The sequence below is a fragment of the Stigmatopora nigra genome, chromosome 23 (assembly GCF_051989575.1).
Source record: "Stigmatopora nigra isolate UIUO_SnigA chromosome 23, RoL_Snig_1.1, whole genome shotgun sequence".
Lineage (NCBI taxonomy): Eukaryota > Metazoa > Chordata > Actinopteri > Syngnathiformes > Syngnathidae > Stigmatopora > Stigmatopora nigra.
The window spans coordinates 2593381-2605727 of NC_135530.1; the positions used below are offsets into that span (position 1 = coordinate 2593381).

General features: G+C 40.1%; 2 protein-coding genes across 2 annotated transcripts in view; both read right to left on the reverse strand.

The window, feature by feature from the left end:
* Positions 1-797: 797 nt before the first annotated feature.
* Positions 798-5468, reverse strand: hcfc2 (host cell factor C2). Its single transcript, XM_077709747.1, has 16 exons — positions 5200-5468; positions 4734-4882; positions 4495-4655; positions 4058-4260; positions 3895-3979; positions 3731-3834; positions 3442-3666; positions 3214-3381; positions 2597-2661; positions 2441-2522; positions 2328-2350; positions 2122-2256; positions 1853-2053; positions 1180-1477; positions 961-1030; positions 798-875 (listed from the first exon to the last, which is right to left on the reverse strand). The coding sequence occupies exons 1-16, from the start codon at positions 5357-5359 to the stop codon at positions 866-868; spliced, it is 2139 nt and encodes a 712-aa protein (XP_077565873.1). The 5' UTR covers positions 5360-5468; the 3' UTR covers positions 798-865.
* A 1500-nt stretch (positions 5469-6968) lies between these two features.
* Positions 6969-12347, reverse strand: part of nav3 (neuron navigator 3) — a 46774-nt gene continuing 41395 nt past the window's right edge. The window contains exons 27-38 of the mRNA XM_077709570.1: positions 11445-11598; positions 10600-10789; positions 10333-10430; positions 10162-10257; positions 9557-9725; positions 9252-9487; positions 9011-9165; positions 8464-8535; positions 8193-8389; positions 8011-8129; positions 7733-7948; positions 6969-7575 (exon numbers count right to left, since the gene is read on the reverse strand). Coding sequence (XP_077565696.1) covers positions 7456-7575; positions 7733-7948; positions 8011-8129; positions 8193-8389; positions 8464-8535; positions 9011-9165; positions 9252-9487; positions 9557-9725; positions 10162-10257; positions 10333-10430; positions 10600-10789; positions 11445-11598 — 1822 coding nt within the window. The 3' untranslated portion in view covers positions 6969-7455. The remainder of the gene's footprint in view (positions 7576-7732; positions 7949-8010; positions 8130-8192; positions 8390-8463; positions 8536-9010; positions 9166-9251; positions 9488-9556; positions 9726-10161; positions 10258-10332; positions 10431-10599; positions 10790-11444; positions 11599-12347) is intronic.

Genomic DNA, 12347 nt, shown 5'->3' on the forward strand with positions numbered 1-12347 from the left:
TTGCGTGTCATCGCGATGTAATAAATCGTCATTTTCCCACGACTCGATCTTTACTGATCTGCAGTAGAAGTCAACAAAAAATAGTTTTTAAATATAAAAATTGCCATGCAAAATTGCCGATCAATGCCATTATACACAACAGTCTGACCATGTGATTAAATTAACACCATATCCGGTAAAATGTAATCAACAAAATAAAAGACGCAAAAAATTAGGACCTCTCCAAAAACAAACAGTAAAAAAATAAGACATTTATACCAACATTGTGCTATTGCTCAAATGACCTTTATGCCCAAAATTGTAAAACCAGATGGTTTGATGGAAAAAAAAAACATGGTCTTACAACTATATACAGTGTGTCTCTAATAATAATTAAAATACCATAATTAAAAAAAAATAACAGTAATCATATTGACATTATCCATCCATTTACATAGTTTATCCTAATAAGGGTTGTGACACATTGTCATTATTATTAAAATGTGTGAAAACAATCATCTATGCATACAAGCCCCAGTAGTACTTTTTACACTTCCCAAGTCCCTGAACCCCACATGGGTTGTGGGGGGTGCTGGAGCAGATCCCAGCCAATAGTGGGTACAACTCACAACCATACACACACATTCATATCTTGATTCTGAAAAACACTTAAAAACATATCACAGGTAATGTTTCAATGAATAAAACCTGATTAGAGAATGTCATATTAAAACAAAAAAACATGAAACCCAGTGGTTTCTTATTAAAGAAAGAACATATGTACATTATAGTTAAATAGATAACTTATTAAAACATTTAAATATTGTACATAAAATGCGCTGGTGTTGATTGATTGGCAAAGTGCAGTCTTATCAGTTGGTTGGTTTTAACTTGAGCTGCAAAAAAAGGAAAAATATTTCAGAAAACAGCAACAATTACAACAAAATAACTTAGAGAAGAAAGTGAGTTTTGTTTATTCACATGTCAGCAGCGTCATTGTTATCCACGCTGTCCCTGTCCGTCCTGGATCCGGCTCGCAGTTTAAAAGCATCTGAAAAAACAACAACAACATTATGATAAACTGTAAGATAACATTAGGATAAAATGACAAACTCACTTAGCAATTGCTTGTTCATATTGTATCAGTTTTTGTAAGTATAGAAACATTGTTGTCATAAGAAACTTGCCGACATTAGTCACCTTGAATCCAGCGAATCTGTGTTGCTGGTCCGTAGCCTTGCTCATTTTTAGCAGCGATGCGGAATACCAGCGCCGGTCGGTTGGAGGCGGAGCAGTCCAAGTGTGCATTGATCATGTGATTGGAGCTGACCGCACAGAAGGTCTTGACGCCGCGGTAAATTCGGATGAATGTTAGCTGGCCCGGACCTTCCGAGGTAGATGAGCGGCTTTTCTTCACAGCCATGTACATGGAATATTCCAGAATCCGACCGGACGGAGATGGAGGAGCTTCCCACGTGATGTGGACTAAATCGTTGGCCTAGATTGAAGGAGAGGGAATGACATTTCCTTTGGTTGTCACTTTGTTACTGCTTTTCAGGGTGCTCGGACGTTTGGTCGCCGGTCAAATGGTCACAGAGAGTTTACTATCTAAGTACTGTTTAATATCTAAGTACTGTTTAATATCCAAGTACTGTTTAATATCCAAGTACAGTTTAATATCCAAGTACTGTTTAATATCCAAGTACTGTTTAATATCCAAGTACTGTTTAATATCCAAGTACTGTTTAATATCTAAGTACTGTTTAATATCTAAGTACTGTTTAATATCTAAGTACATTTGACCGGCGACCAAAAGACCGGGAAGCCAAACGTCCGGCGACCAAACGTCCAGTCACGCTTTTCAGGGTCGTACCTTGGTTATCTTGACTGCAGAGGGGGCTCCGGGGAATCCTGGTTGGCACGTCTTGAACTCACTGATCTGGCTGAAGTCTCCACGCCCAAAGCAGTTGACGCCAGCCACCCTGAAGCGGTAACTCTGACCCGGATCCAGCTCTTTCTTCTCTAGGTCTTGGTAGTCATGGAGAGAGGGAAGCTTCCTATTCCAATGATAAGACTGAAAAGATTGATTTTGTCAATGTGTTTTTTTTTACAAAGAGAGGATAATATTGTGAGTATTGGGACCTCTTTGGTAACGGGAGGCTGGCTGCTGAGGGTTGTCATTGTTTGGTGGTTGTCGGCAGGCAGATAATAGTGATGGACTTCCGAAAAAACAGTTCGGAACACACCGACGTCAAACCACGCATTTTCCTCTGGACTCTGCATAAGTCGAAGAAGTTCAGTTATAATGAGTCTCGTGCAAAATGAGAGATAATTTAGGAATAGTTTACCCGATTTGTCGTCGTCTTCTCAGCTATGTTGTGGTTCCAAATATAGAGAAAAGAAACAAGTAAGGAATTCTCAGTTTTGGCTGTTCAATATTAAGTATGAACATCTGATTTACCATATTGCTGCTGAGCTGATTCTGATGATTTGGGTGTTCTTTCTTGGGAGCCATTGGATGTTTTTGTAAGACTTTCATGCTGCTTTGAAAAATAACACGTATAACAAATCACATAATGAAACAGTGTTGCCTTTCTTGCAGAAAACGATAACATACCTGTGTTGATACATTCCCCTTTTCTTCAATGTTGCATTCAGTTTCTCGGTCAAAGGACTGACAATCTAAGATATTTTGGTACATACAGTATATTGATATGAATCAGTCGTGACCGGACGTTTGGTCTCCCGTCTTTTGGTCGCCGGTCAAATGGTGACAGTTTACTGTTGAAAACAGCTCTCAAAATTATATTCATGAGAGAGAGTTGAATATCTAAGAGAGAAGTTTAATATCTAAGTACTGTTTAATATCCAAGTACTGTTTAATATCCAAGTACTGTTTAATATCTAAGTACTGTTTAATATCTAAGTACTGTTTAATATCTAAGTACTGTTTAATATCCAAGTACTGTTTAATATTTAAGTACTGTTTAATAGCTAAGTATTGTTGAAACCAGCTCTCAAAATTATATTCATGTGAGAGTATAATATCTAAATATCTACTGTTTTTAACAGTACTTAAGATATTAAACTCTCATGAATATAATTTTGAGAGCTGGTTTCAACAGTAAACTCTCTGTCACCATTTGACCGGGGGACCAAAAGACCGGCGACCAAAAGTGACCAAAAGACTGGCGACCAAACCAACTCAGTAGGCCAAAAGTTGTTCCTTTGCACCTTTATCTTTCCCCTCCAGGTGTGTTAAGGTAGGAGCAATGTCTTGGCTCTCCACAGGTTGAATCTGGAGGATGTAGTAGTCGGCTCCAGACAGAGGACGCCATGCCACGTGAAGCATGGTAACGGTGGACTTCATGAGTACCACCGCTTCTGCCGATGCTGGTCGGTCTGAAACACACATTCAAAAATGACATTTGGCCATGAAAATGTGATTGGTCTGCGACCCACCTGTCTCCAGGTACCAAAGATCCTTGCAGCACACTTGGTAGAAATTTGTATGGTAACTGTCTCGCCCGCTCCAGATGTAAAGCCTCGATCCAACAACAGCGGCGGAGTGACCGGCTCTGGCTTTGGGCCTGCGGCAGTTGTGATCGTCACTTTGCGTGTTATGGCGCCGCAGTTGTGCGGCGACATCTTCGTACTCCGGGCCCAGATTCTGCCAGGTCATAGTATCTAGTAGAGAACTTTCACGTCATTGTTTGCAATGTGAATACATTCTAGCTGAAAATGTACTGACCTAAATTGATGACACTTAACGAGTTGGTACAGATCCATTTAATACCGGCGGCGTTATGCTTCTCCGATTCTGGAATTGGAATCCAGCCACCAAAAACAAACATCCTGCAAACAAAATAAAGCAATAAATCTGAAGTTAGAGCAAGATTTAGACAAATTTCTTACTTGTTTCCAATTACGCTGGCAGAATGGAGGCTTCTGGGTAGAGGTGTGGAACCTCTGGTTTCAGGCATGGACCAAGTCATTGTCTCTGAGGAAAAGAAAAGGACAGGCACTCATGCAATGACCGCAAAACGAATTATATTTGTCCGACATAATGTAATTTTACTGAGGTCAAGTTGCCATAGGTCATCTAATCGGCAGCCTTGCATTCCTCCAAAGATGATGAGTTTTTGTGTGCCGTGAGAAGTGTAGGCGACAGCGCTGTGTGACTCCCGAGCTGTAGGACCGCCGCCTCTCGTTTCGGGGATGTTCCAGCCCTTTGCCCCTGATGCACACTGCAGCTCCAACTCGTACAGGTCGTTCAAGTACCTGCCATCCAGTTTTGGAAAGAAAAAAAAAAACAATACACAATTGGATTAATCAAACTTGCAAGATAATCATCAGAGATGCCAAATTCATTAAATATATATAATTAATCAGATGTCCCCCTGTATTGTTTTATAATTATATTCAAGTATAATTATTGAAGGATCTAACAACAACAAAAACTCAGAAAAAAAACTGAATTTTCCATTAATCTTTATAAAATGTGATGGGACATACCGTGGAACATTGCCATTGGGGTCCTCGCTGATGTTGGCCAGTCCTCCAAACATGTAGCATCTATTACCCACAATGGTAAAACTATGCCCGATGCGTGGGCAAGGAGGTAAGCCATTTCTGGGCGCTCTGGGCTTCAGCTTCTTCCAAAGCCAGCGGCTAGCCTAGTCAATATAACATCTAAGTCAATACAACATCTAAGTCAGTACATCATCGAAACAGGTGCATTACAATAGACTTACCTGAAGTTCATAGAGGTTATTGGAGTATTTGCCATACTCCACCATGCCACCAAAGACTAGGATACGAGTACCCTCACAAACTAAACCATGGGCGGCGCAGCCAGGAGGAATGTCGCCTCTCACCGCGGGCAAAAACCACTGTTTTGACACTAGAACAAAAGAAAGACACCAACGGCAGTGACATTAAATACAATTGATGACATTACGGCAAATTTTGAAATGACATGGGGCTTAATAGACAAAAATATGGTCGGTAAAATACTGTTGAAAAGTATTATTTTTGTACTACGTTACATCCAGCGGTTGCCTTGTTTACTAACTACTACTACCTTTCCACTTTTGGGTTCATGACCACCAACACACATGTCAAAAGGAATGTTTGTTCTGTTAACTAGGCATTTGTAATAATGCTTTGCATGGATTAATGCAAATAATAAACATTAGCCACAGGCTAACATTAGCCTACCAGTGTTGTAGACATGGAGGTCCTCTGCAATCCCTTCGTTTCCACCACCAAACACCACAACCAGCTCTCGTATGGCTACCGCCCGGTGTCCATGTCTAGATCGTGGTATTACGCCAGTAACCGAATGGACTTTTCGCCATTGTGGTTCTTCGGTGGTCATTTTAAGAGAGCAGAACTTTGGCGCTGTTGGCAATTCAAAACAATGAAGAGAACGGAAATGACGGAAGAGACGTCATGTTTGGACAGTACACAGACGCCCTCTCGTGGAGCTTGCCTGTAATAGCAGTTTTTGGTCTCAGCAGCTTGTGCTCCAATGTGACTGCTACTCAAATCTGCTTTAAGATTGACTAATTTAGCCATCTTCAATCCTTTATAATCATCCATTCATTCAAACTCCACACAGGTGGACTGACCTGGATTTGAACCCAGGAACCTAATGTTGTAAGACAGCATGCATTAACCATATTTCATCTGCATTAATTCATTTTGTTATCAAAACTGTCACAATCCAATACATTAAATACAACTTTTGTATTTTTGAAATGCACAAACACAAGTTTTTCATGTGACACCAAATACCATTTATTATTAGAGCTTTTACAAACACTATAAAAACCCCCAGATGAGTTAAATCACTGTCTCTGTCTATTTACATGATATGTTACATACAAATGTACAAAATATAAAAAAATTCAACACAAAATGGGAAACAAATGTTCTTCCCCCAAAATCCAGAATACATGCTATATGGGATTCCATTGAGAAATAACACCAGATTGTATGTAAACAGCGGAATTGTCCTGAGGTTATTATCTCAAATGGGTGTTGGCTGAACAGTAGCACCTGTTGTGTGTGTGTGTGCATGCATTTTTTATTTTTATACAATATGGTGTGGGATGAGCACCGGCACCCCCTCAGGCTTGCTATAATTTCATGATAAATTTGGAGCTTGGTGTTATTTTTTTTAGTGAGAAAACTTTTCTATGAATACATCGTGTGCACACCTGTTTGAATTTTTGCATCTTTTGACAATAATGTACTTATTTTCGGAGTATTTTAGTGTAACATGAACCTTTATTTCTCTGAGGAAGAAGACTGAAGTATTTACAACCCGCCCAAAAGTGCAAAATCAATTCACACGTTTTGAAAGAAAGGACAATCGAAAATGGCTTCCGTCCACTACGTGTGGTTACTTACATATTATAAAGGTATATTTCTTCCCGTGCCTGTTAAGAAGCTCAAAATCATGCTAAGAAAAAAAACATGGTTGTGGTACTCTCAGTTCAAGTGAGCCCAGCTCAACTGGGTGAGGAACAAAAAAAAAAATAATCTCCCGCCGTTATACTTATCTATATATATTTTGATCTCATATTCTGAACTGCTTCATCTTCATTAGGGTCACGGGGGTGCTGGAGCCTATCCCAGCAGACTATATATATGTATATATAGATATATCTGTATATATCTATATATAAATATATATAGACATATACTAAATAATATATATATACTATATAATATATAATATATAGTCCGCTGGGATAGGCTCCAGCACCCCCGTGACCCTAATGAGGATATATCTGTATATAGATATTTATACTATATAATTTATAGTCCGCTATATATATATATATATATATATATATATATATATATATATATATATATATATATATATATATATATATATATATATATATATATATATATATATATATATATATATATATATATATATATATATATATATATATATATAAATTACCTTTTTGCACGATTAAGGCAACGACAAAGCACCAAAATCATTGTTCCCTTGTTAAAGATGTTCAGACATCACTTTAACAAGTGACTTGCATCTTATTTCTTGAAACCTATTTTAAGAGCAGTTTTTTTAGGCGTTTTTAGTATATGGCAGTGACACAAATGAGGCGAAAAATTGGCACTTATCCATTTTCTTGATAAAAACCCTCAGTGTGACCGATTGGTTTTTGACATATTGTGGAGAAGCAGCTTTGTAAACAAAGAAATACCACAACAATAGTACCTGCCCATCTCCTGGTGGCTCAAATTGTAAATATTTGCAACCTTTTGGGTTCCTAATTATTCCAGTTTGTACACTAAATGAGAAGAAGTTGTATTCTGGAAAAAAAAAATGAACAAGAACGACTTCAACTGACCTTGCATTTTAACTTAGGATACCAGAAGGATTTCCTACAACTTGCCATGTATTTGCACTATGGGATGTGTCAAAGCGTGTCATAGCGCCGACTCCAGCGATGAGTCCAGCTGGTCGTCATGGTGACTGGCACTGTCGCTGTCGCAGCTTTGCGCACTGGAGTAATTAGCGGCTTCCTGCAGTCTCAGCAGCATATTCATCTGGCAAAAGAGCAAAATTCAATAAACTCCAATCCAACTCAAATGCTCATAATTTTCCAAAGTCACAAAAATCCAAAAGCCATATATGCTTCTAAACCCGCAAATAGAAACATCTACCACTTGAATTCATTTTTTAGTGTAACAAAGTGTCTCCTACCAGTGGATCTCCCTCAGTATCACTCTGGGAAACCTGCTTGGACAAAGCCCCTTCCTTGGAGGAGCTATGACCATCATAGCCCACGTCCTCTGGTCTCAACTGGAGCAACGACTGACCATCTTGTTGTTGTGCCGGAGCGACAACTGCAGCCTGCCACGGGTAAGTATCGCTCACCCATTTCGCCGGGTCTTCCCACGCTGCCCTTTTGCCGTAAAGCTGCAAAAACATGGCGCCATCAATCCAACCAGATTACAGAAGAACATGCTACCTCCGTTTACCTGAAGTCCTTCACGTACAGCTTCCAACAAGTAGGGCACCAGAGAGTAATTCCACAGGTCGGTAAACCACACCCGCGATCCCTCCACATCCATTGGACAGGACAAGAAGAGTCGGGGACCTAATTAAAGTAGAGTTCATATTCCAGTCACCTTTAATAAAAGTTTTCGTTAGTGTGTCTGACCTATGGTGACGTCAGAAGAACTGTGGGCTTCCAGAAAGCCATTCAGGTGTTGCCATGTCTTGGGAATCCAGTCGATGATCTTAATGAGGTCGTTGCTGCGTACATTCTTATGGATTTCCGTCTCGATGAGTTTCCTCCGCAGGAATCGACCCAGGAAGCCCTTTATGGGCTCTGTGTGGTTTGTGCATAACACCCATCTATGACAGTCATAAATGTTGGTGATGCAAAACTGTCAAAATGTGTCAGATAGTTATAAAGATGGTCCACAAACCTGAAGTTGTGATGTAGCTCGAGGTTGGGGGAAGAGGAGACTCCCTGGTTCATGGTGCCGATGACGTAGGGGCTAAAGTAGACAAGATAGGGGAAATAGTTTTTAAATTGTGCCGCACGGTTCGCCTGATATGAAATTGTTTAGCCGAATGGAGGCTTGTTTGTTTAATTTCCAATGGATTTTTTTTAGTTCTGACCTTAATTGTTATTAATGATCGAATCGATAACCTTGTAATTGTTTTGATTTGATGCCTTAAATGGTACTCGGGCTGGGGACCAAACGTACGGGCGACCAAACGTCCGGGCGACCAAACATCCGGGCGACCAAACGTCCCGGCTACCAAACGTTCCGGCTACCAACATCCCGGCGACCAAACATCCCGGCGACCAAACGTCTGGCCAGGCCTTAAATGGGCAAGTCAACCGGATATGTCTGATGTATTGTTTTATATTATTATATTAAAGATATCTAAAAATGAACTTAACAAAAATCAACCCATTTGCGACATGTTTCAAAAAAATAATAAATACAAAATCACCCTACGTACCATTTGTGGTACTTGCAGTTGAGGAATCCGTTGAATATGTCACTGAGTGAAGTAATGTGATGAAGATTGTCCAGAATAACCACAGTAGGAAACTTTGTATCCGTGCCTTCGGAGTTACAACGTTCCGCTAAGTTGGACAAGTACTGACGGAGATCCTGGAAGAGAAAAAAACTCTCTCCATTCCACCTTTCCCAACGAAATGAACATAAAACCTATCAGACGTCCATTTTAGTGCACCCACCTTGCTGGAGTTCTGATCCACATTGAAGCTGGCTACATTATGCTCACTCACTTCCTGCCCTGTCTGAGAAATGATGAATTCGGCTAGCTTGGTGGCCAGGAAGGACTTGCCGGTACCGCTGGGTCCCGATAAGATGATGCGGCGGTGCTCCATCAATAAGTTGAGATACCGCTGGATGATGACTTTGGGGATGAGCGTATCAAACACTAAGTTGTCGATGCTGCCGTCCTTTACGCCTGCCAAGAGGAAGATGAAGTGTGAATATCTCAGAGATCCACGCAAAAGAGGAACTTGGCGGTGAATACCTTTGAGGTGAACCTTGATGACATTGCTTTCGCCCACCAGGTAGCCGCAAGGAAGTAACTCAGGCACTTGGGAGGAAGGTGCACGGACCACATCGCCTATCCTGTAGCAGATGATACTATCCGAGCTCAGGCCAAGACTGGTCACTGGATCTACACGGAATACATATTCCTGCAAAAAATGGGTTTTTAAGAGGTTTATGTGTGGAATTACAAATGCATTTTTACACTATTCTAACAGTATAAAGTCTCTGTGTGCAGTTGGATTGAATTTATTTCTTATGGTCAAGTAATATACTTCATTTTGTAAGATAACATTGAGATAAAATGACAAACTCGCTTGGCAATTGCTTGTTCATTTTGTATCTGTTTTTGTAAGTATAGAAACATTGTTGTCATAAGAAATTTTATCTGAGTTTGGTCGACAAGGCAATCGTTATTCCTTCAAGTTTTCATCCTAATTCAAGACAGTATGCGCAAAACTCCAAAAATACGTTATTACCTATTTAATTAAATGTCAATAATTGAATCAGATGTCTACCTGCAGTGTTTAATAATGATATCAAAGTATAATTATTAATGAACCTATCAAAATGATTCCAGTTTACCTTGAAAAGCCGTCTGATGACCCCGTCTAAGACATCCCACTTGGTTTTCCCGCTGACACCAATGGAGCCAATCAGATACTCCTGGATTGGCGTTCCCTGTTGACAAATCATTCAAACTTTAAAATATCTGATACATTATTAAAGTAGAAGCTCATGAGAGGCATTATTGACCTTGGTGTTGCTCCGCCCACTGCTGATGCTGACCAGTATCCTCACACTACGACCTTCTTTGCGGAGGTTACCACCATAGCTGTCGTCGAGTAGAATATCTAAAAAGCCAAAAACATTCATTTGACATGCTTTTATTCACTCTTAAGCCATTGGAGTCTTTATTGTTCTTTATTATTATTATTTTTTGGTGTTCTCACACCCTCGACATCAAATGTCAAGCTGCCAAAGAGCATCACCGCCAAAGAAGAACACTGACGCAAAACTAACCTGACATGATGGTGTCAGTGATGTTGAGGTTATTGAGGGACAAGCCCAGCGATTGGCGAGACGACGACGAAGACGTGCTGGAGGTCTCCGAGGGTGGCCGTGTGGTTTTGGGATGCGTTGCCGGCATCGGTGTGGTGCCGCCGCTGGACTTGAGACGGTCGTTCTCTGCTTTTAGCGTCTCGATCTCGTTCTGCTCACCAGACACAGAGTTTTACTATCATTTCACAAATTATTGACCGCCATTGAGTATAGATCACATATGGGCAAACTACGGCCCGCGGGCCACATCCGGCCTGTTAGGCTTTTTAATCCGGCCCGCCAACGTTGTCCAAATATATTTTTTTTTTCCCCAAAATGGCGCTGTGACGCAGAAGCCAGTGGCAGTAGCTCTGTCCACTCTTATTAGTTTTTCGTGTTTTACAGCCCCTCTATCTTTTTTAAATGACATTTTAATATTTCTTAATACATTCCTTTTTACTTGACTTTGTACTTTATACTTTTTACTTTAATGATGAGTGATGAGTATGTTAATACTTTAGTCCCTTTTTTCTGTTTATATTTCATATGTACTGTTAACGGATGCACTTTTTTATCTGTATCATATCTTGTGCTGACCCGGCCCATCTGTCAAATTTTTAAAGTCAATGTGGCCCTCGGCCAAAAAGTTTGCCCACCCCTTGTTGCCAATCCAAATTGATTGGATGTCTAGTGCTGTCAATGGTAAAGCATAAGTTACTATGAGGAGTCAAGTTCACAAAAACCACATCTGAAGAGATACTAAAGTCACATTGAAGTCCCACTATAATGACACCAAAATTGCAGTGACTCAATGCCCAAATCCTCACCTGCATGCGATTCATGGATTCCCGGATCTGGTCCAAGTGATGGGCAGAACTCAACGCCTCCAATCGGATGTCGGTTAGCTTGAGCTCCTTCTCCCTCAGTTCGTTTTTTAGCAGCAAGATGGTTTCGGCTTCGGCCTCGGTGCACTCGCACAGCCTAGGGTATCATTTTTGGAAGGGTTACAACAGATACAACACCCGTACAGAGTCAGTATAAAAACGTATTCAAGATTGATCAACGCCATGCATACTAATGAGCTTATTAGCTCAAGTCAAGTAGTCCGAAATCATACAAAAAGACGCCCAAAAGACTCACCTGGTGTTATATTATTATCATAAATAGTAGTATAATAGTAAAATAAAGTACTAATAATCTAAAACTAAGGAGTATTACAAATCATAACAATGAATCGAACTTGATGGGAGCTTCAAATAAGTAATTTGAGAATTCAAAAGGACTCCAAATGTGTAGCAACAAATTCGATATTTCCGATACTTTTGTTGTTTATAATCTCAAACACACTTCAAGATCATCCAATAAAAGCAAATGTGGTGTACTGGCATGCTTAAACCCATCACACACGCACACGCCATTACCGATACCGGTGTTTGTAGACCACATGACCATTTAGGTTTTTCTTTGACGTCCAAATGGATGAGGACAGACTATCACACAGGCACTTGCTACCCAAAGCAGGAATGTGAAAGAAAAGTGAAAAAGTCATGATGCAAGACAAATAAAAGAAGAGTGAGCATTTAAAGAAGAATAACTGAAAGTAAAAGAAACTTTTGAAGTAAAAATTTGAAGTTCATTAAATACATGACCGGACGTTTGGACGCAGTTTTTTTGGTCGCAGTTTTTTTGGTCGCTGGTCTTTTGGTCGCCAGTCAAATGTACTTAGAAAT